Raw genomic sequence first — 24,656 nt, 5'->3', positions numbered from 1 at the left:
TCCACTTGCCTCTGCCTCCCAAATGCTAGGATTAAAGGTGTGCACCAGTACACTGGACTATATAACTATAAATTCCTATATTTCAGCAAAATTTTCTTTATAGTTGATGGGATCTGGAACTTGCAACCTCCTGTTTCAGCCTTCTGGGTGCTAGGATTAAATGAACGCATATTATACTTCATACACTACTCTGTACACAATAGATCACGGAGCATATGACTTTTTTTTCCCATCAGCCATTCCAATCTCTCACTCTGCAAAAAGTGATGATCCAGATCAAGAAGTCAAAAGTAACAAGGGAGGTGGGGGTACACGCCTTCAAGGAGGCAGAGGCAAGAGGATCTCTGTGAGTTCAAGGGCAGCCTGGTCTACACAGAGACACCTGTCTCAAACAAACAAATAAAAAACCAAAAACCAAAAATTATAGCTTGTTTCATGAAACACTTGAACAATATACTAATATGGCAGTCTCCTACTCATCTAATGACAAGTAATAAAACTATCAGAATCGTGAGAGATAACCCATTTCATAACCATTTGAAAATGCAAACTTATACAACATGTTCAGTACAGATTCTTAAATTATAAAGATACATTAAATCTAAACAAATGCTGGGAAGCTTCACTTTACTGAAAGCATTACATTAAAATTTCAAGAATGATCATAGCATCAAACAAAAATTTTCTACTATGTAAATAAAACTTAACACTTGGATGCCTTGCATCTGGCATACTTAAGTCTGTCCCAGGCCTTTTCTCTTCAGCTAAAGACACTGTAATAGCCTAATCTCAAACAATTCCAGAAATGATGTTCAAGAACACTGGAAGCAGAGTGATTTCTTAATGGCCAATATCACATGACTTGGTATCTTATGACCAGCTTGTTAAGGGACCAGCCCGACTCTCCCTCTGGAAACACTGTTAGCTCTAAGCATTTCTTAAAGTTTAACAGGAAAGGACTGGTAAGTCAAAAAGACTGAGTCTTCCCACAAGAAAAATGTAAAATATACACACCGAAAAGTATTAACAAGATCACTCATTTCCAGCCCTATAAATGCTGTCTAGGCTATAAAAAAAAAAAAAACCAAAAAACTTAAAAGGAGCTTTTAAAAGTACGGGGGGGGGGGGCAGAAATGTCTTTCCTTAATGCACAAATACTGTATTACTAAAAATGCTCCTTTTCCTGAACTTTATACAGGTGGGTCTTCACTATGACACGTTCCAACTTACTATTAATATTTCTTATCCAAGCCTGACAATTCAATAGCTCTTTTTCTGAACTTGGGTAAGGAGGGGTAAAGTACAAAAGTGCTGCACACGCTTTCTACATTCTCGATCACTCACACTTCAAAGTTTACTATCTCAGATTTCAAGGCCAAACCCAGTCAACTGGCTTGCTTAAACCCGCTAGAGCTGAAAACCGCCCCAACCTATTCTGGTGGGGACCACCATAACAATATTGTCTGAAAGGTCCATTTAACCGACCTCGCGTCCAGTACTTCAGACACCACGGTTGCCCAACCCAGATTCCTATACCCCAGACAGCTGCTGCCTTAGGTTCCAAGTTACCAGATGCACCTTGCCTTCTAAACTGGATCGCGGATTAAATACACGCTTTCCAAGGTCCTCGGCCAAAGCTGACAAGCTCCCTGAGACTGGGGGTGGCGAGGTCGGGGGAGGACAGTCCTAAACATCTCCTATCCCACCCCTGGTCAGGCACTCATTCCAGGCGGACCTTTCGGCCCCGCACCCCAGCACATTCCGCAGCCCCCGCCCCGGGACAGTGGGAGTCTTCGGTCCAGCCCCACCCCAGGTCCCGAGCGGCTCGCCTCGCCTTGCCTCGCGGCAGGTGAGCCCTGGCGGCGGGTCCTCGGCCCCGAACGCTGCTCACCTTGCTGAGGACCCCGCAGCGCTCCACAGGCGGCCCGGACTCCGTCTCCGGATCCTCCTCCGAGCCCGACGAGTTCCAGCTCTGGTTATCCGACATGGAGGCGCGACAGGCGAGCAGGAGACCGGCCCCCGCTCCGAGAGCTGCGCCAGTGCAGGCGCCCAGTCCCTGGGGTGAAGGGTCGGGGGATGGCACAGCCAAGAGTGCCCGCTCCGGGGCGTGAGGGAACAGGAAGAGGGAGGAAGCGCGCCCGCTGCGCCGCCGTCGCCGCGCCTGACACCGAGCGGACCTGGGAAGGAGGACGAGCGGCGAAGAAAGCCTGCCCTTCCAGCCGTCAGCCGCCGTGGCCGTGGCCGTGACCCCTGCGCTGCGCCCGGCGCCGCCACCTGAACTCGGCCCCCTGGGTGCCAACCTCAGTCGGGGAGGGTGGAGGGGAGGAAGACAGGAAGAGCCAAGCCAGCGGCAGAGACCCAGGTCCGCTCACACCTCCGCTACCGCCGCCATCTTCCTGCCGGGCCCACTATTTACCCTCCCTCCCCTCGCCGCTCCCTCCCCTCCGTCCTCCCATCCTCCCTCCACCCCGCCCCGGGCCCCTCCCGGCGGCTCACGACGCTCCCAACCTCCGGCCCTCCCGGGTGATGACGGGTAGGGAAGGAGGCGGAGCAGGGAGAGGAGAGAGCTTGACAGGGAAGCGCTGCGCTGCATTCTGGGAGGGCTGCCGCTCTGTCCGCCGCGCAGCCTCCTGGGAGTTGTAGTCGCAATCCTAGTCAACTGGTGGGTGTCCCGGGCGCGCGGTAAGCTAGTTGTTTGGGGGAACCTCCTGAGGGCTAATGGGCTTCTTTTGACAGTCGTTTGGCTCTTCGGTCCAGCCGGGCTTCTGATTCTGCCTTGCATGTTTATGACGATCCCTCGGTCCCTACGAACCAGGACGTGAGAACCCTCAGGTGAGGATGTCGGGTTATGCGTAGCTGCTTTCCGGAAAGCCCGGGAATCTTTTCGATTTGCCTGGGCAAGCATGTCAGGGCTCAACCGCTTCGCTGTGGGCTGGAGGTTAGGAGTTTATGACCTCTCCGGTCACAAATTGGAGATTTTTCCTCTCGAAAGCCGCCACTGATAATGCCAAAGGACTACTGTCTATGTCTTTAGTAATTAGACTTGAGGTTTATTTACTACTGTTGGAGGACTAATTCCTTCAGACTATTTTCATAAGCGTTTCGCATTGTTACATTTATAGAATTTTTTGTGGAAAGTAATCAGTTGAGGTTGTCAGAGAACAAATAGCGTTAAAAGAGGTTTTTATAAAAAGTAAGGGCCGGACGGTGGTGGTGCACGCCTTTAATTCCAGCACTTGGGAGGCAGAGGTAGGCGGTAGACCAGCCTGGTCTACAAGAGCTAGCTCCAGGACACGTTCCACAGAGAAACTCCGTCTCGAACCCCCTGCGGACCCCCCCCAAGTGAAATAAGTATCAAATTATATCCTGAAATTTTCCATTAGGTGTGAACGAGTGTCTCCCCGAAACTCAAAGTTAATTCTCTTTTCCTCCCCTAAAGACAGGAAAGGTCGGATAGAAACTTTGTCATAAAGATCGAAACACAAGTTTTATTGAATAATAAGGAATTAGAAAATAGGTGGCTATCAATTTCCTGATAATTCCTAACTTTGAAATTCCTTATTAAACTGTAGAAAGAATTTCTGCTTGCTACCCAATTGGGAAAGTGAGAGGACATTTGAGTGTGGAGGTGAAGGCACAGTGGCTAGGGGGCAAAAACTCTGGGAGCAATGGAAGAGGCCTACACTCTGCCTATTGATAGCTCTGAGAAGTACTTGTGATATCTTTCATTTCTGTAGAATGAAATACAATAGATTCTAAATCTGCTGTATGTCAGTTACAAATCACTTTTCAATGTAAAATCATGACAATGCATAATTGAAAGACTTCCAAATGAATAAAACCTTAAGAGATAAAGCTTTTAAGAATACCTTGTCAAAGTGTTATCATTCAGCCACTCTGTGAATTACCAAGAGTATGCATTTAGAATCTTGGTTTGCTTTGCTTAGTGAATCTAAAGTGGTTAAGACTTAATTCTTGTACTAGGTTTTAGAATCATTGCTCTTAAGTAAAATGGTTGTAAATATTGAGAAATTCATTTCACAGCACAACTTAGAATCACAGAAAGTGTTACATTTAATTCAGAAATTGGGGCTTCTATTGTATTTTATGTCTCATTTAGGTTTTGAATCACTGTAACCACCAACACCCAGCTCCCACTTGCTTGGTTGAAAATTGTTTCATTATATTTAGTGTTAATGCATGAGAAATTGCCCTGCTACATCAATCCATTCTCCTAAAAGCTAAAACATTTTAAGTACAGGAAGATTTTTGTATAATGACTAGAGTACCACATTAAAGATTATGATTTGCACCATTACTGTTAGTGGAAAGAAATAGCAATGCAAGGATGAAGTACAAGAGCTTTCTTTATTTCACGATAAAAAAAGATAGCTTTCCAGGTGTCTGTTTTACATGGGGCCTTCTCTGATCTTTGTGTAGTGTTCTTTATTTTTATTAGCTGTATTTGTAGACCTTGTATACCACCGGGTTTATTTTAGTGTATGAAATGAGGTAGAAAATTAGTTGTTGTTGGGTTTTTGTTTGCCTTTTTTGCAATGGGCATTTGGGTCCAGTGTTTTATTGAATAGCCTATTCTTACTCTTATACAAATATGCTACTTATATGGTGTATAAAAATCCCCATATATTGGGCTGGAGAGATGGCTCAGCCATTAAAGGCTAGGCTCACAACCAAAAATATAAAAATCCCCATATATAGTCCTGCTATTCATTGTTTTTCTTAGATATATTTTTATCTATACCAATACTGTACATACTTAATTACTGTTTAGATTTGTATATAAAGTTAAGAAATTTTCCTGATGTTCTTTTTCATTTGGATGTTTTTCATATTTTCTCTTCCAAATGAATATGAGCATAGCTTGTTGAATTGATTGAGAAATTGTGGGTTGATTTGGGGCTGGGAAGATGGCTCAGTCAGTGAAGTTCCTACTGCTCATGCATGAGGACCTGAATTCAGATCCCTAATATCCATATAAAAGCCAGGCAAGGTGGTAAGCATCCCACTCCAGAGCTGGCTGGCTTGAGACAGGCAGATCTCAAGAGCTCACTAGCCTGCTGACCCAGCCAAAATGATGGGTTCCCTGGCTCTAGGAGAGACCTTCCTTGTCCTTAAAAAGCAATTAAAGAAAATACTCAAAGTTGACCTCTAGCCTTCACAGTCTAACACACACACACACACACACACACACACACACACACACACACACACACTCATGAACCTGTTAGTACATATGCACATATTCACAAGAAAATGTTCAGTCACTAAAGACCCAGATACATACACAGGAAATGAAGAAGTATGAATATTTGAATTGTGAATGCACTTAATTGGTAAAGCAATTACATCCTTACAGGATTGTTTACATTAGCCAGACACCTTAAATATGTGACCTGACTTTTATCTTAAAAGTCATATAAGTGGAGCATTGTTAGTCCTATTGTCCCATAAAGGATAATGAACTGACTCATGGGGAGACTGAATAACTTATCCAATGTCTCATGGCTACTATAATGGAGAGTTAAGATTTGAACCTAAGCCAGGCAGTGGTAGTGCATGCCTTTAATTCCAGCACTCTGGAGGTAGAGACAGGTGGATCTCTGTTAATTCGAGACCAGCCTGGTCTACAGAAAGAGTTCCAGGACAGATTCCAAAACTACTGAGTACAGAGATACCCTGGCTTGAAAAACCAGAGGGGTGGGGGTGAGGGGGGTTGAATCTAAGTCTCATTCACTTCCAAGTCCATATGAACCTTTTTATATGCTTTTTAATATATCACTGGGAGAGAATGTATAAAAAATGTGATCTATAGATAAGTACATCTAAGCCACTCTATAATAAAATGTGTTCTATAGATAAGGCATCCAAGCCACTATATAAAAAGTGTTCCATAGATAAGGCATCCAAGCCACTATGCTTTTAGTTCAATCACTGATTCTTATCATTTCACATTTGTGCCATCTATTGTCTTATCCTGCCTAACATTAGTTCTATAGAGTTCATTATTACCTTCTATTTCTAATGTTTCAGGTGAAGAAACTTAATCACAGAAAAGTTAATAATTTTCCAAAAGTCATAGTAAAGATGTCTTTGAGCCCAAGCAGCCAGATTTCAGAGTTCATTCTTATCCCACTTGAGTTGCCAATTCTTTTGCCTCAGTCTCCCAAATACTGGGATTACAAGTGTGAGCCACCAAGTCCACCTCCCCATTCTTCATATTGTGATGCAGTTATATCACAACTGCTATCTGCACAAAAAGGATATGACACATCCCCATTTAGAAATACTAATGTAAAAACATTCTATTTCCTTTCTAGATGTCTTTTGTTTATTTGGTTGGTTTTTATTACTATTATTTTACATTTATCTGAATCTCTTTGGGGATAAATTTTTTAAAATATCCTACTGGAATTCTTAATTTACAGTGTATTAGATTACACTCCATCGTACTGTGTCTGAGTTCTCCTTCCTTGCCTCAAGCCAAAGGGTTTCCAGTAAAGTATCATCCAAACAAGCACTTGTAAGGAGATGGTGGACAGTTATGATTTAAGAATGAGGCACATGGGGAACAGCAGTCAAATGATTTATTGTGATTGACCATTGGGTACTATAATTGCTTTTCTTTGGCCTCTGTTGACTAGAAGAGGCAGAAATACCTTCAAATTATTTCCAATATAAGAAAGATTATTTCAGAGATCTCAGAATCCTCCACTGGTTTTGTGTGTATTGGAAACTTAAAATGAGGTCTTGGTGTTTCCCGTGTACCTCTGGGGCCTCATGATATATCTTATCTGAGTTTTTGTGGTCTCTTTCTCATTCAGTTCTCAACTTGCAAAGAAAAACAGATAGTTGGCCAGCTAATGGTATAACCAGTTTTCCCAAGAACGTGGTATTCAAAGCTTCTCTCTCTCTCTCTCTGCCTCTCTCCTTCCTCTCTCTTCTCTCTCTCTCTGCCTCTCTCCTTCCTCTCTCTGTCTCCCGTGTGTGTGTGTGTGTGTGTGTGTGTGTGTGTGTGTGTGTGTGTGTGTGTGTAATTTGTTGGTAGTGGGACTTTGACTAGAAACAATCAGAAGCATATCTAGGGCATATTACTTTCATTACAGTCTGTTTTTAACTATATGAGTTGGGAGGGGAAGATGCAGGGGAAATTTAACTTAGTACATATAAAAACCCATTGATATGCCCCACAGAAACTGGTTCTCTTTTAAAAAACATACTGGCATATGAATTAAACAACATACTTTACATTCTCCCACTCCCATTTCATTGATGGACAGACTGTCAACTGCTTTCAACCATTTTTTTTTTATAATTTAGTACCAGTAACAGTGCTGAGCCAATAGAAGGTATTCAGTATAATTAAGGAATGTATAAGCAATTTCAAATAATTTTTTAAAGTATATAATATAAGATATTATGTTGGCTATTATGGGAATTTGAATATAATAAAGTTTAAAAAACAAGTAGGTAGGAGTTGGCGTTCCTATTCTCAAGGAGATTATAATAGAAAACAAGTAGATTAAAAAGTGCATATGCAATTATAATTTTAAGATGATGTTTTATAAATTGAAAGAAGCTAACTCTGTATCCTACTACCTGATAGAAATAAGCCAGTTCTTTAAATCTCTTATCTGATTTCATACTGACTCTCTCAAGGCCATTTGCTCCAAGCTGTCTTAGTTAAAACAATGTTCATTTGGGATTTAAAAGAAAATTCATGTTTTCTGGTCTTATTCCACCATACAGTAGAATTGAAATCACTGAACTATAAACTTATGGATCTCAATGACTTCTTCAATATGACCTGTAGATAAAATTCTGGAAAAAAATAATTTTCTGGGACTGTTCCATTCTGTAGCCCTGGCTGGCCTCAAACTCACAGAGATCTTCCTGCCTCTGACTCTGCCAGCTGAGACTAAAGGCATAAGCTACCATGACCAACATGAAGTTAAACATTTAAGATTTATAGAACTCCCACTCTAAGTTTCTCTGACTTTCAATTTAACCTGTACTGTTTTGCTTTTCTCTCTCTCTCTCTCTCTCTCTCTCTCTCTCTCTCTCTCTCTCTCTCTCTCTCTCTAATTAACAGGTCACTGTAGCCCCTGCCAGTGTTTCTCTCAGTTCCATTTTTAAAAAATCATGAAAGCTTCTGCTATTATGGTAATTCTCCCTAGGTTCCCAGTAGGTGAATAGGCTTAGGTATTAATCCTAACTGCCTTCATCTGTAGTAACTATAACTTTGGATGTGATTTAATAAATAAACAATTTCTTAATAGCAGTATTACTATAACCACTTTTCTTGACTATGCATATCTCCTAGTTGTCCAGTTATGTGCACAACTTATGTATACATGCATCCAGATAGATATCCATTTATATAAAATGTACCAAATCCACCCACCTACATTTCTAGTGATGGAAATTGTAGTTTCAGAAATATAAAGGGTTTTCAAGAAACTTATATGTAATTTGTCTTTAATATCAGTAATATTGTAGGAATAAAATACTTCAGTAAATATGCTCACAAACATATACAAACACAAAAAGTAAGTATAGGCATATCAAGGGATTGCTTACATGTATCTTATCTTTTGTATTGGTACACAAAAAAAGATTATTTTGCTTCATTTGGCATGCATATCTTCCAAACTAATGATTTCCAGTTAGACTTTGTTCTTAACATGTGGGTAGATTCATAATCAGTGTAAGCAACCCAAGTTTAGTAATCTATAATGAACTTTAAAGGACTTATAAAGATTTTTAAGTGGTAAACAAACTTTACTAGTAACTTAGAACAGCAAATCTATCTGATTGAAAGTAGCATTTTATAATTGATGTTTGACCAATTTATGGTCTCTAATCTTTGCATAAGAATATTCCCACAGTCCAACAGGTGCAGAATTTCTTTTTGCTTATCTCGATATTTCTTTCTCATCATTAACTTTTCCATGCATTGCTGTTGTTTATAGTTGTTAAATAGTATCAGCTACTATTTCTCCTCTTATGGTCCTCCTGTTACTTTTCAGTGACAGTATTGGTGGGAAAACTATAATAAGCAGACATGAGAATTAGTAAGTAATTAAGCTCTATAGCCTGTCATCCTGTTTAAATGACTAGAGAAGGAAAACATGCCTATTGGTGGTGTTTGTTGTTTTGTTATTCAATGTTGTGTTTTGTAGTGGGAATGGAACTCAGAGCCTTGTGTGTGCAAGGCAGATGCTGTAACATGAAGCTACATCCCCATCCCCACATCCTTTCTAAATTCTCATTTCTATCCTGTTTACCGCCTCAGTATTCCAAGAGCCCCTGAATCCTTTTTCTCCAGTTTCGCTAACCCTTTGATAATTCCTAGCCTTGTATGGTAGTTTGAATGTAACTGACCCGCATAATCTCATAGGGTGTGGCACTATTAGGAGGTGTGGCTTTGTTGGAGTGGGTGTGGTCACTTTGGGGCCATCTTTGAGGTTTCCTATACTCAGGATAGCTCCCAGTGTCTCAGTTGACTTCCGGTTGCCTGCAAGATGTAGGACTCTTAGCTCCAGCACCACATCTGCCTGCATGCCTCCATGTTCCCTGTCATGATGACAATGAACTGAACCTCTGAAGCTGTAAGCCAGCCCCAATTAAATAAATGTTTTCTTTATAACAGTTGCCATGGTTGTGGTGTCTCTTCACAGCAATGAAAACCCTAAGAAACCTTGCTCTCAAATCTAGTCTCCATACCCTTACCCCAAGTATCAATGTCGTATTTCTATCTCCTAAGAGCAATTATGATGTTAAATAGTAGTATTGAGTTACTTATAGAGATGGACATTTTAAATAGACATTGCCAATATTTACCTTGCTTGCTTTTTTTCCCTTTGTACCTAACAATCCACAATCTATTTAGAGCAGTGGATTCTTTTATTAACATCTATTATTGTTATCATCACCATCATTATTATGTGCTTATATTGCCATGTTTTATTCTATTGGTCTGAACTCTTTATATTGCTTACCAAAACAAAGTTTTGGTTTTGAGGGTCTTACTGTGTAACCCAGGCTAGCCTTGAGCCTGCCTTCTTTCTACTCATTTTCTCAGGTGTTGGGATTATAGGAACATGCCACCAGGCTTTGGCATGTTGCTTCAATCTTTTGGGGGTGGGAGGTGGTTTCAAGGCAGAGTGGTTTCAAGGCAGAGCCCAGATGTCCTAGAACTCCCTTGGTAGACCAGGCTGGCCTCCAATTCACAGAGATCCACCTGCCCCTGTCTCCCAAGTGCTGGGTAAAAGTCATCCCCCAGGCTAGTTGCTTTAATCTTTACGGTGACTTTCTATTCTAGACTTCCTTATGTGTTGATTTTTGTGAGAGTAACTTTTCTGAGAGAGCTGTACTTTGGAAGTAGTTGTGGAACAGATTGATAGAGGTCCCCAAAGAAAATGCTGACATCTATTACAGATGAGCAGTGATATACAGAGGACAAATTTCGAAAAGTCGGTTCTCCTTCCATGGTGGCTTCCAGGATCAAACTCATACTATCAGGCTAATGTTCGAGTGCTTTTATACACTGAACCATTTCACTGGCCCCATCTACACATTTCTAAGGAATTTAGAAGATAAAAGAAATGAAGGTCATGAGGGTGGGGGCTAATGCAGTAGAAACTCCCTGGAATCCATGAGAGTGACCCCAGCAAAGTCTCCTAGTAATGAGGGATAGGAGCCAGAACTGGCCATCTTCTATGGCCAGGGAAGGCTCCTACTAGTGGTGCTGAGACATCAACCCAGCCACAAAACCTTTCACCTACTATCTTTCTTGTCTCAAGACTTGCTGGGGCAATGGTAGTAAAACACTTGTGGGAATGACCAACCCATGATTGGTCCAACTTATGGCCCATGCCACAAGAAGGAGCCCACACCTGACACTGCCTGCATAGCCAGGAACCAGAGGCAAAAACCACCGAGAGACCCAGGATAGAACCAAACAAGACTAGGAAAAGAAAAGGTCAGTGAGATCATCCCTAGTCATATTCTGCTTTACTCATAGATCAGTGCCTAGTCCAGTAGTCATCAGAGGGGCATCATCATCATCCTGCAGCTGATGGGAGCAGATGCAGAGACCCACAGCCAAACAGTATGTCTAGCCAGGGGCACTCCTTGGAGGAGGGGGAGGAAGAATTGTAGGAGCTAGAGGGGTGAAGATACCATGAGAACATGGGCCACAGATTCAGCTAAGCAGGGCTCATAGGGGCTCACAGAAACTGAAAGACACACAGACCCTGTGTGGGTGTGAGGTAGGTACTCTGCATTTACCTTATGTAGCTTGGTACGCTTATGAGACTTCCAACAATGGGAGTGGTAGCAGTCTCTGACTCTCTTGCCTGCACTTGGGACCCTTTTCCTCCTACTGGGTTGCCACAACCAGCCGTGATCTGAGGGTTCATGCCCAGTCTTATTGAATCTTGTAAGGTTATTTTCTGTGACTATTCCTATGAGACCAGCTTTTTTTTTTTTTTTTTTTTTTCTTGAGAAACAAAAGAGGAATTGATCTGGGTGAGAAGGGAGGTGGGGAGAGGAGTGGAGGAAGGGGAAACAGCAATCAAATATAATATATGAGAGAAGAATAAAAGTTAATACTTAAAAAAAAAGAAATGAAGGTCACTATGAGCTGTCTGCTTTCTGTTATGTTAGTGGTAGAATATGCATGAAATTAAAGGAGAGCTGCACATGAGTAAACTAAAGGGCCCTTAGGAGCTGTGTCTAAGATTTCATTAACAAAGGGTTATATTGTAACTGAGCCTGACACCTCTGCCATACACTGATAGCACTACAGGAAAGCAGTGAACCAAAAAACAGTGTCAATGTTAGACTCCAATGTAGCTCCAAAGCTGTCTGCTAGAGGGAATAGTAAAAGGGACAAGAAAACAGTCTGTATTATAATGTCTTGAATTTAGTAGATATTTTCCCCTTCCAATGTCATGGAATACAACATAATAATTCAGTTCTCATTAATATTATAACCCTGTCCCATGATCCAGCCTTCATTTGAATTTTATATTTGAATAGTAAATTTATAGATTGTAAAATTAAATATTGTAACAATACCATCTCAGAAGAAGTACTGCAGGAGAACTTTTTTTTTTAATCCTCTTCTGAGGACATATGTACATGTACCTTAAAATTTGTGTACCTTACCATATATCTCAAATAAAACAGAGTTCATCCACTCAGTATTTCTTTTATATGGACAGATTTTTTAAATTATTTTATTATTTATTTACTTTTTTATTATTATTCTTCTAGGCAGGATTTCCCTATACAGCTCTGGCTGTTCTGGAACTCACTCTGTAACCAGGCTAGCCTCAAACTCAAAGATCTACCTTCCTCTGCCTCCCGAATGCTGAGATTAAAAGTGTGCACCACCACCACCCAGGTGGACAGCTATTTTTGCTGCCATGATCTAGTAGCCAAGAACTTGTCAGTTTGTCTCTGCCTGCTAACATCCTTAGAGTCTACACTCCTCAGAAACAGTGAACTTCTGTAAAATATAAATTTACTGACTGAAGAGATAACCCAGTCAGTAAATCCTGAGTTTGATCGTAAGAATTCATGTTTTTAAAAAAGCCAGCATCATACCCTTTTAATACCAACAGTGTAGAGATGCAAACTAGAGATCCCTGGAGCTCCCTGCCTAGCCATTCTATCCTACTTGGTGAGTTCCAGGTCAGTGAGAGACCTTGTCTTAAAAGGAAGGTAGACAGGGGCCTGGGGAAAGACTCAATCAGTAGAATGTTTTTACAAACATGATGCCCTGAGTTCAGATCCCCAGAACCCATGTGACCAGCCAGGCACAGTGTGGTCTGTGCCTGTAATCTAGTGATGATGAGCGGAATTCCTGGAAGCTTCATGGCCAGTTAGTCTAACCTACTTAGCTGAAATCTAGGCCATCCAGAAATCCTTTCTAAAGCAAATGTTAGAAGGTGCCTGAGGAGAGATTGTTCTCTGATCTGTATAAACACAACCATGTACACACAAAGGTGGATGTGCCTGAGACATGATACCGGAGGTGGGTCTTGGACCATCATGTGCTCATGCACACACAAACATGCAGGCACACACACATACACACTATTAAAAACATAACTTTTTATAGTTTTAAACTTTGCTGAGTTGTGTTTACTTCTGAGCTAAACATTTTCATTGTTACAGAATCTGGAAGTCTCTACAAAGCATGCAGCTCATAAGCTGCATAAACTGGACCTAGGAGTTTATTTTGAATTGACACTTTATTTAATATGTTTTTATTTCTCATTCTATACTAAAGAATGTAGATTTCCTGGACTTGGCGACGAATCTGTAGTCTCAGCACTCGGGAAGGAGGGTCCTAAGTTCAAGGATAGTGAGGCCTACATTAGGAAATGAGAGTGGGATAGTTTCAGTTATATCTTTGTAGAGTGGATGGATATTTTTGACTGGTTTCTATCCCATTCTTCTTCACAGGAGCCAGGTAAATGAATAGGCTAAGGACAATCAGAGAGTATGTCAATTAGGTGTGGTGCTGCACATTTGTAATCCCACTAGCCTGGAGATATGGGGTGCTAAGAGAATCACAAGTAAAGGGCTGTCTAGGATGCATAGCAATAAATAAGAATATATTAATAAATAAGAACAAATTAATAGTTACTGTCCTCCTGGTCTGATGAGACACTATGACCAAGGCAGCTTATAAAAGAAAGCATTTCATTGGGAGCTGGCTTTCAGTTTCAGAGGGTGAGTCAATGGTCACTGTGGTGGGAAGCATGGCAGGAGACAGACAGGCATGGTATTGCTGGAGCAGTAGCTGAGGGCTCACATCTGATCTTCAAGCTGCAGGCAGAGGGAGAGCCAGAGAGACTGACTGGAACTTTTTGAAACCTCAAAACCTTCCCCTACTGACACACGTCCTCCAACAAGGTCACACAACCTAATTTTTCCTAAACAGTCAAACACTTGTGAACCTGACATTCAAATGTATCAGCCTATGAGGCTCATTCTCTTTCAAACCACAAGATGCAGGCTTCCTTCTCTGTTGAAAACTTGAGTTTTCTTTTGATCCATACTCTTAGTTTAGAACTTATAGAGCTTCATTATTTGTGTCATCTACAAAGATTTAAAAAATAACTCAGAATGCCAAGTGTTTTACATTTTGAAAACACAATGTTGCCTCTGTGTTTTCATTCCCGTTATATAAAACTTGTGGGCATATGGTTCCATTTGTGAGTGTGTAAAATAGTTTGAGAGAAACATGGAAAAATAATGATCTGTTAATGTCTTGGATTGTGACTTGAAATCTTTAAAGTTTAAAATATAATTTGCAATAGGTAAAAATAAAAAGGGAGCTTAAAATCAGTCATGTATGATTGTTAATAATCAATTATTTGATTATTAATTTAAAGACTTAAATTTAGAATAATGTTAATTCATTGTGTTTTAAATTAGAAGGTAAAAAGAATAATGATAGTCTAAAATTTTCTGCTAAGTATTTAATCTGTTGATAAAAACATGAAATATTTGAACATTTGGGAGTTGGAAAAATAATACTGTAATATAAGTTAAGATTTTCTCCATATGGGGTTTGATTCTTCACAGTATATTGAAATGAAAACAAGCTCTCACAGATGACTATTGTATCTCCCTTTCCCTTTCATATCTCTGTCCCTCTTACCCTTCCTGCTGTCTGCCCCTATGGTTAGGATATTCTTCATGTTTGCTGGGATGTTCATTCCAGATTACTTTGGTCAATATGCTAAGTACTTGTGATACTGGTTGCTTTTGTGTGCCTTTTAGAAGAAGCTGTCTATCCTAAAACCTCTTCACTAGAATTCCTTTTGGAAAACTGCAAGTTTCCATAGTTGTTACCACCAAGGCACTTGTGTTTTTAAGTGGTAATGTGCATAGTCAGCGGTAGAATCAGACTGGGAAGAATTTGGAGATCTCCAGAGAAAATGTGCTTTTAAACCACTATACCAAACCACAGGAACCAAGAATTCTTTCCTTTGAGTCGTGCATTTCTTTTTTGTTTGTTTTAGCGAAGCAGGTTGTCCTTAAATTGGCACACTGAGAATTGTGCATTTCTTCTTGGCTTCTTGGTGAACTGAACTATTCTGTAATTTCAGGCTATAAGCGTGTTGACCATTTTTCTTTTCAAGGTTGCAGTTATATCCATTCATCCATTTATTTTATTTGTACTGATGCTTAGTATCATAGTACAGATTCTAATTTGAGTGGAAACAAAATTCATCTGTCTTATCTGTGAGCTTTGGTTTTCCTTGGGGACGCGTACCCAGGCCTTATAGAGTCTTTGCCATGACAGAAGCAAGACTGTAGTAAACTTCACAGCTCTGAAAGTTTGGCTTAGCATTCACAACAATAAGAATAACTATTTACTGAGATCTTATCACATATCCAACACCATACTGAGCATTTTAACATGATCTGCTGACCTAACAAAAGCCATTTGAAATAAGACTCACTTCCTGTAAAATTAGGGAAATCATTATTCTTGTGATATGAACATCTTCGCCAGTGATTCCTAGATACACTCACTGAAGAAGTAATGAGAAGAGGGGATAAAGAGAACTAATAAGAAATTGAAAAAAAAAACTGAAAAGATGAGATAAATACCCGCAAAATGCAAAAGCAGATTCACCACACAACATAGTTGATAATTGTCAAAGAAAATATGTGGTGATTCAAATATACTAAAATGTAGTGTTTTTTTGTTTTGTTTTGTTTTGTTTTGTTTTTTTTTCCTGCTAGTCACTTTTGTCTTCTTATCCATCAAACACTGGAAGAATGTTGAAAGCATATATTTATCCTACTGCTGATAACCAACTCTCCCAAATTTGTTTACTATGTGTTGAGACTTGAGCATCAAAATTTTTATAAAGGTCTCCAGAGGTGTGCAATATATAGCAACGTTTGAGAATAAATAGTGTATACTTGTTTTGTTTTAGATAATGTGTTGCTATGTAGCCCCAACTGGCCTGGCACTTGTAATACTTCTGCTTCAGCCTCCCAAGTGCATAAATGGACCAGAAGTTTACTCCTCTAATGGAACTACCATTAGAAGTCAGAGTATTCAAAAATTCTTTTTGAAATAATGAAAATGATTTTTATTCTTTGCTAGTACCCAAAATGGAAGTAACATTGTTATGAAAGGCTTTAAATTATACACATAGGTTCTTATCACTGTTGTAGGTACATGGCTGCTGTCCACCTAGCCGTTTGTTTGTAGCATAAGTAAACCCCAGTTCAGAGGTAACTGTTATGACAAAAGGGCTTCATTAGAGTTGAATAAGGAGACTTGGATGCCATTCTAATTCTTCAACTTATCAGCAGAGTTATGATGAATAATTCACTTAACCTTGCTTAATTTTTAAAATTTGTTTCTATATTATGTGTGTGTGTGTGAAAGAAAGTAAGTGTGTGTGTGTGTGTGTGTGTGTGTGTGTGTGTGTGTGTGTGTAAAACTGGTGCAGACATGCCACAGAGAATGTGTGGAGGTAAAAGAACAACTTTTGGAAGTTGGTTCTCTGTTTCCACTATGGTAACTGGAGATTGAACTCAGGTTGCCAGGTGGCATGACAAGTATTTTATCCACTGAGCTCCATTGGCAGCTCATGTGTGGTTTTTATACAGACTGGTCTTCATTGCTGGCCTCAAGTGATCCTCCTGCCTGAACCTTCTAAGGTTTTTTTCTTAGTTTGAAAAGTGGCATAACATTGTGCAACATAGTCATTCCCTGGGTGTGAATGGATTTTTCCCTATGTTTTTGATACCTGAATTGAGCTCTATTATGTAGTCAGTAATAATTGCAACTGAACTTGGCATGTATAATAGAGAGGTGTTACATTTGTTCTCTATACAGTGGATAAAAAATGAGGTTCAACAAGAGCACCCAAATTCATAAAAGAAACAGTACTAAAATCACATACTAAGCTTCACACAGAGAGGTGACTTCAAAACCTCACTCTCACCAATAAACAGGTCACTCAGACAAAAATCAAACAGAGAAATGCTGGAGTTAAATAATATCATAAATCAAACAGACCTAGCATATATTTACAGATCATTTCACACAAACACAGAAGAATATACTTTCTTCTCAGAAGCTCATGTAAACTATGGAAGCTCCAAAACTATGTACTTGTACACGAAGCAAATCTCAACAGATACAAGAAAGTTGAAATAACACCCTATATCCTGTCCAACCACCATACTTAAAGCTGGATATCAATAACAACAGAAAATTTACAAACTCACAGACACTAGGCAACTCACTATTGAATGAAAAATGGGTCAAGACAGAAATCAAGTAGGAAATTAAAATCTTTTTAGAATTGAATGTACATGAAGACACAATGTACCCTATCCTATGGGACACAATGAAGGCAGTTCTAAGAGACAAGTTGTAGCACTAAGTGTCTACCCTCAAAAAATGGAGAGATCACATACTAGTAACTTAATAGCACACCTGAAATCTCTATAAAATATAAATAAATAAATAATAAATAAACATCTAAAAAGAGAAGACATCAATAAATAAGCTAAGGGCTGAAATCAATGAAATGGAAACAAAAAACATAATACAAAGACTCAATGAAAGGAAGAGTTGGTTCTTTGAGAAAATCAGTAAAGTTGACAAACTCTTAGCCAAATTAACTAACAAACGGAAAGAGAAGATCCAAATTAATATAATTAGAGATGGAAAGGGAGACATGACAACAGACACTGATGAAATCCAGAGAATAATGACATGCTTTAAAACTCTGTAATCTTCTAAACTGGAACACATAAAAGAAATGGATGAATTTCTTAACATATATGACCTATCAAAGTTAAATCAAGATCAGATATGCAGTTTAAACAGACCCATAACCCTGGTGAACTAGAAGCAGTAATTAAAAGTCTCCTGACCCCAAAAGCTCAGGGTCAGAGGGATTCAGTGCAGAATTCTCCTAGACCTTCACAGAAGAATTAACACCAATATTCCTCAAATTATTCCACAAAATACAAATGGAAGGGATATGAGGGCACAATTATCCCAATACCTAAACTATACAAAGACCCAACAGAGAAAGAGAATTACAGACCAATATCCCTTATGAACACAGATACAAATATTATCAACTAAATACTTACAAACCAAACCCAAGAACACACTAGAAATGTTATGTGCTATGATCAACTTGGCTTCATCCCAGAGAGGCAGGAATGGTCCAAGATACATAAACCAATAAATGTAATACATGCATAAACAGACTAAAAGACAAAACCTAATGATCATCTCATTAGATGCATAAAGTCTTCTGACAAAAATCCATCATCCCTTTGTGATAAAATCCTAAAGAGACTAGAAATACAAGGGACATACCTCAGCATAATAAAAGCAGTTTACAGCAATTCCACAGCCAAGGCTAACCTAAACAGGGAGAACTTGAAGCATCTGCACAGAAATCAGGAAAAAGACAAGGATGTTCACTCTCTCCATATCTATTTGGTATAGTACTTGAAGTCTCAGCTAGAGTAATTGGACAGCTGAAGGACATCAAGAAGATACAAATAGAAAAAGAAGTCAGTGTTTTATTTGCATTGATATAACTCTATACATAAAAAGTCCTAAAAGCTCCATTGAAAACTTTCCATGCTAATCCCAGCACTTGGGAGGCAGAGGCAGGCTGATCTCTGTGAGTTCAAGCCAGCCTGGTCTACAGAGTGAGTCCCAGGACAGCCAAAGCTGTTACACAGAGAAACCCTGTCACAAAGAACAAAACAAAACAAAACAAAAAAAAACTTTCCATGGTGAAAAACAATTTCAATAAAGTAGCAACATAGAAAACACACAAAAATCAGTAGCTTTCCTATGTACAACTGTCAAACTGAGAAAATAAGGAAACAATACCTTTCACAATAACCTCAAAAAATACCTTGGGGTAACTCTAACCAACAAGTGAAAGACATGTATAATAAAAACTTTAAGACAATGATTAAATAAATTAGATGTCAGAAAATAAAAAGATTTCTCATACTCATGGGGTAGGATTAACATAGTGAAAATGGCCATCCTACCAAAAGTAATCTACAGATTTAACACAATCCCCATCAAAATTCCAATTTCTTCACAGAAATTGATAAAACAATTTTCAGCTTCATATGGAAGCTCAAAAAATACAGGGTAGCTAAAAGAATAAAACAATTCTGATCAATAAGAGAACTGGAAATAGTCACACCCCCAATCTCAAGTAGCACTACAGAGCTGTAGTAATAAATAGCAGCATGGCATTGGCACAAGAACAGATATGTTGATCAATGGAATCGAATTGAAGGCCCAGACTAAGTCCACACACCTATGGACACCTGAGGGTTTTTTGGTGGTGGTTGTTTGTTTGTTTGTTTGTTTTGTTTTTAACAAAGAAGCCAGAAATGCACATTGGAAAAAAAAAAAGAGAGAGCATCTTCAATAAATGGTGCTGGTCAAACTAGATGACTGCATATAGAAGAATACAAATAGATCCATATTTATCACCCTGAACAAAACAAGTCCAAATGGATTAAGGACCTTGGCATAAGGTTCTGATCCTGATGTGATCAGTGGAGAATAGTGTTGAACTCATTGGCAAAGGAAAACACTTTCTTAACAAGATACTAGTAGCACAGGCACTAAGACCAACAATAAATGGGACCTCATAAAACTGAAAAGCTTCTGTATGGCCAAGGACATCATCAATTGGGCATAGGCTATATACTGTGATAAGTTCTTTACCAATCATAAGTAATATACAATTTTTAAAAATGGGGTACAGAACTAAACAAAAACAAATGGTTGAGAAACACTTAAACAAATGTTCAACATTTTTAGTCACCAGGGAAATGAAAATCAAGACTACTTTGAGATTTTATCTTATACTAGTCACAGTGGCCAAGATCAATAAAACAAATGACAGCTCTTGCTGGTAAGGATCTGGGGAAAGGAGAACCCTTATTCATTGCTGGTAGGAGTGCACTCTTGTGCAGCCACTATGGAAATCAGTGTGGTGGTTCTTCAGAAAGCTGGAAATAGCTCTACTTCAAGAGCCAGCTATACTACCCTTTGGCATAAACCCAAAGGACTCTATCTGCTACAGCAGAGATACTTATTCATTGCTGCTCTATTCATAATAGCCAAAAATTTACAATAGCCTAACTGTCTATCAACTGATAATGAAATGTGGTACATTTACATGACTGACTGTTATTCAGCTATTTTAAAAAGTTATTAAATTTGCAGATAAGTGAGTTAAAACTAGAAGAAAAAATCATCCTGAGTAAGGTAACCCAGACCTAAAGAGACAATATTGTATATTTTATCTTATATATGGTTGTTAGCTTTTAAGCTTTCGATATGTATTCTATAATCTGTATAACCATGGAGGTTAGGTGTCTAGTTAGGGAGAAGGAGAGGATCTTCCAAGAAAAGGGATATAGGATGTATTGTTTTGAAAAGACAGTGGCGAGCCTGGAGTGTTGGACTAAATGGAGAGAAAAAAGATAGGGGTGAGAGAATGTGGGGAGGGACAACTGATACTAAGAGGCATTTGAGGGGCCATATGGAAACTTACAACTATAGAAGCTTCTTAGAATGTATATATACATATTCATATGTAAGAAATCTAAATGGAGTCATCAAATAATGGAGAGACAATGCCCCAACTAGATATCTTATGCCTCCAAGTAAAGCCTTCAGTACTTGGTTTTGGGTTATATCTATTGATCACTGGCCAAAGTAGCACCAAGGAAATTCCCAAACATCTCAGGCTATTGCCAGAGCCATTGGTTGCTCTCCAGAAACTAATGGTAAAGCCCTTTTGCTGAAACAGCACTTACATAATTCATCAAACATGGAGAAGTAAAGCTGGTGCTTAACTAGAGGCTTCATCCCTAAAGATTGACATCCATGGTACTGGAGAGTGCTCTTAAATGCTGCCAGAGGATAAAGGTAACTATCAACCTAGCTACAAACCCTGCAATCTGCAACTGTGATCTTCCAGCAAGATATGCTGGTGCATTGGTGGCACAAACATTGTGGGAGTAGCCAACCACTCTGATTGCTTTGTAATTAAGCACATTCCATGAGATGGAACCCATATCTGACACTGCTGTGGTAACTAAGAACCCCAGACTAGAAAGGCCATAGGCCTAAGGGAAAACCTAATACTATTATTCTTCTAAAGCAATAGTTCTCAACCTTCTTAATGATGTGACCCTTTAATACAGTTAGTTCCTCATGCTGTGGTGATCCCTCAACCATAAAATTATTTTTGTTTCTACTTAAAAACTGTAATTTTGCTACTGTTATGAGTTTTAAATATCTGTGTTTTCCTATAGTCTTAAGCCACTCCTGTGAAAGGGTCTTTCAGTCCCCAAAGGGGTTGTGACCCACAGCTTGAGAATCACTGTTCTGAAGGGACTGTAGCAATATCTCCTAATAAGATTCTGTTATACCTGTAAATTGCTCCCTGATTCAGCCATCATCAAAGAAACAACTTCTTGTAGTAGGTGAGAACTAACTAGAATTGTAACTGGACAATATTCAGAGAGTGGGAGATTTTGGAACACACATTCTTAAGTGGATATCTTATCTTCATCAAGCCATCCCCTCGGGGCTTAGGGAGCTGCATGGAGAAAGGCAGAAAGATTGTAAGAACTAGAGAAGATGGATGACTTCAAGAAAACAGTGTCCTCCAAACAGGACAAATTCACATGTGAATTCATAGAGACTGTGGCAGCATTCTCAGTGCAGGCACAGGTTCATGACAGAGGTGGTTCCACTGATGAGAAAGGGATGTGGACATGACCTCCCAACTCTAGCCAAGAAGCTGACTGTATTTGGTATCTGCTTGTAACTGAAGTTATTTTTCTCCAGTGGAGCTTCATAGGCTTTATTAACCATACTTCAGGGGAGGCCTTATACCTAGCAGTAGGTATCTAACACACAATAAACTCAATGGTATTTTTGTAGATTTTTCTGTTTCACATTGCTTTGGTTGGCTTTTTTTTTTTTTTTGTCTTATTGTCTTATTGGTCTTTTGCTTGTATATTCTGGTGTGTGTGTGTGTGTGTGTGTGTGTGTGTGTGTGTGTGTGTGTGTGTTTCCTAGTTTTTGTTCATGGTTTACTTTTTGTTTGTTTATTTGAAACAGATGAAAGGGTATGAATTTGAGTGGGTAGAGAGGCTATGGAAAAAAAACTTTTCAATAGAAAAAAACATGAGGTTTGGACTTGGATTTGTTTTTAACAAACATGTAGCCATTTTCCAGCAAATATATCTTAGCAGACATGTTCTGAGACTCAGGCTTCTCCCCTTTTTATATATGGAGTAGTAACATCTGTCTTTTAGGACTAAACATAGTGGCTGGCACAAAATGTGCAGGAAATGTTCATTCCTTTCTTGTCTCCAGAAAGATAGTAAACTTAGGATAATAATGGCAAATACCTGAGTGGTAAAAAAAAATTTTTGGCTTTTGGCTTTTGGTTTTTCAAAATAGGGTTTCTCTGTGTAGCTCTGGCTGTCCTGGAACTTGCTCTGTAGACCAGGCTCGTCTCTAAATCACAGAGATCCACCTGCCTCTGCCTCCTAAGTGCTACTAAAGGTGTGTGCCAGAACTGCCTGCTGGCTAGTAATTTTTCAAGAATTAAGAAATGTTTTTGTTTTGTTTTGTTTTGTTTCAGCCAGAGTTGCATATAGCTAGGACCAGCCTCAAATTCACTGTATAGCTGAGGATGACTTTGAACTTCTGTTCCTTCTTCCCTGCCCCCCCCCCAACCCCAGTGTTGCTGTGGTGGAGATCGAGCCTCTTGTATGCTATGCAAGCACTCTACTAACATTTGTTATCTCCAGCCCTTCTGTGAATACTCAAAAGCAGTGCTTATTTGGTATGCCTTTGCAGCTAATAAAGAAGAAGTTATCTTGTTTACATCATGGATAACACAAAGGAAAAGAATAATTGCAAAGACGATCTTCTGCTTAGGATGGGACTAAATGATAATAAAGCAGGAATGGAAGGACTAGATAAAGAGAAAATTAACAAAATTATAATGGATGCCACAAAGGTATGTTCTTGCTTCTTTCAGTATCTATGATTTAATTAGGATTAAAACCATTAGGTTTTAGTTTATTATCCTTTTTATTAGTTAAAAATGTTTTAATATATCACTAAGATATGAAATATATAAATGCTTTTCAAATCTGTTGTTCTTGTTACCAAGCTTTCTACATTGAATTTATATAATATGCATATAAAAGCAAAAGAATGCACATGTTTTTTCTTGTTTTTACCCCTTGTAAATGAATATTATAATTGGATAGTGACTATATACTTGCTTATGTGAATATAGTTTATTGATCTAATTAGAATTGTTACTGATTGATATATAAGTCATAAGTCATTCCTAATCATCTAGCTAGCTATCTAGCTATCTAGCTATCTATCTATTTTGAGGAAGGGTCTCAATATATATCCCTGGCTGTCCTGGTAGTCATTATGTAAACCAGGTTGGCTTTGAACTCATGGAGATCTGCCTGCCTCTGCTGGGATTTAAGGCATATGCAACCATCACCTGGCTACATTTACTAATCTTAAGTAAGTCAACTATAAAAAAGATATCTAGAAGTGGAATTGCTCTACAAAATACAGATAGATAGATATAATTTTACAAGTTACTAAATTATTCCCCATCACCAGTTTGTCAATTTATATCTCTCCCTTTATTATATGACATCACCATATCAAGACTGCATATTTCTGAGTGTTTTGATTTGCCAAGTTGAGACAACTGTTGAACATTAACAACTCAATCAAAAAATGGTCAAAAGATATGAATAGGCATTTAATTGAAGAAGATATGCATATGTCTCAAACATGAAAAGATACTCAACATCATTAGTCAGTAAAGAAATACAACTTAAAAAACCATGGGGAGGTGCCAATCACACTATTATTGGCCAGAATAGCTATAATAAATAATACAATCAAAAATGTTAGCAGGGCAGGGATATGGGGAAATTGGAACCTTCATATGCAGTAATGGAGTAATGATTCAGTCACTGAAAACAGTTTGACAGTTACTCAAAGTGTTAAACATGCATTACCATAAGACACAGAAATACCCTTATAGATGCATATTAAGAGGACTGACAATATAAGTCCATGCTAAATTGTTTATAAGTCTCTGTAGCAACATTTTTCATGAGAGCCAAATGTAGAACCAACTTAGTGCCTGCAACCTGTTAAGTTAGTAGCCACTGTGTTTTGTGGTGGAACAACAGATGGTTCAGTGTCTTGCATTGTGCTGTTTAATGACTTGCTACTAAAATTGTGAAAGGAGACAGGTGAAGGAGATAACAGAGGAACTAGCTGGCAAAGCTTGTATATGCCCCCATGGACTCTACCACAGATGACATTTTTTATTTTTTTATTTTTGTTTTTGTTTTGGATCCAAATCTTAACTCAGATTGTAGTATTATCTCACAGGAATTATATGATTTAGCTGTGTGTGTGTGTGTGTGTGTGTGTGTGTGTGTGTGTGTGTGTGTGTGTGTGTGTGTGTGACTTTAGGGACTCAAGCTTGCTAGAGAAGCAC

The 24,656-nt window shown here is 39.0% G+C and overlaps 2 protein-coding genes across 4 annotated transcripts in view; one reads left to right on the top strand and one right to left on the bottom strand.

Moving 5' to 3' along the window:
* Positions 1–2,041, bottom strand: part of Cert1 (ceramide transporter 1) — a 95,593-nt gene extending 93,552 nt beyond the window's left edge. The window contains exon 1 of the mRNA NM_001244026.1: positions 1,892–2,041. Coding sequence (NP_001230955.1) covers positions 1,892–1,987 — 96 coding nt within the window. The 5' untranslated portion in view covers positions 1,988–2,041. The remainder of the gene's footprint in view (positions 1–1,891) is intronic.
* A 536-nt stretch (positions 2,042–2,577) lies between these two features.
* Polk (DNA polymerase kappa) overlaps positions 2,578–24,656 on the top strand; it is a 58,101-nt gene continuing 36,022 nt past the window's right edge. Inside the window, exons 1-2 of one of the 3 annotated variants that reach the window (XM_027401684.2) lie at positions 2,578–2,832; positions 22,964–23,126. In XM_027401684.2, the coding sequence (XP_027257485.1) occupies positions 22,995–23,126 (132 nt within the window). In that variant the 5' untranslated portion in view covers positions 2,578–2,832; positions 22,964–22,994. The remainder of the gene's footprint in view (positions 2,833–22,963; positions 23,127–24,656) is intronic. The other 2 variants (XM_027401683.2, XM_035440508.1) reach the window with 2 other exon arrangements.

Source organism: Cricetulus griseus, chromosome 2, assembly GCF_003668045.3.
Source record: "Cricetulus griseus strain 17A/GY chromosome 2, alternate assembly CriGri-PICRH-1.0, whole genome shotgun sequence".
NCBI lineage: Eukaryota > Metazoa > Chordata > Mammalia > Rodentia > Cricetidae > Cricetulus > Cricetulus griseus.
This window is presented reverse-complemented; position numbering and strand designations above follow the sequence as displayed.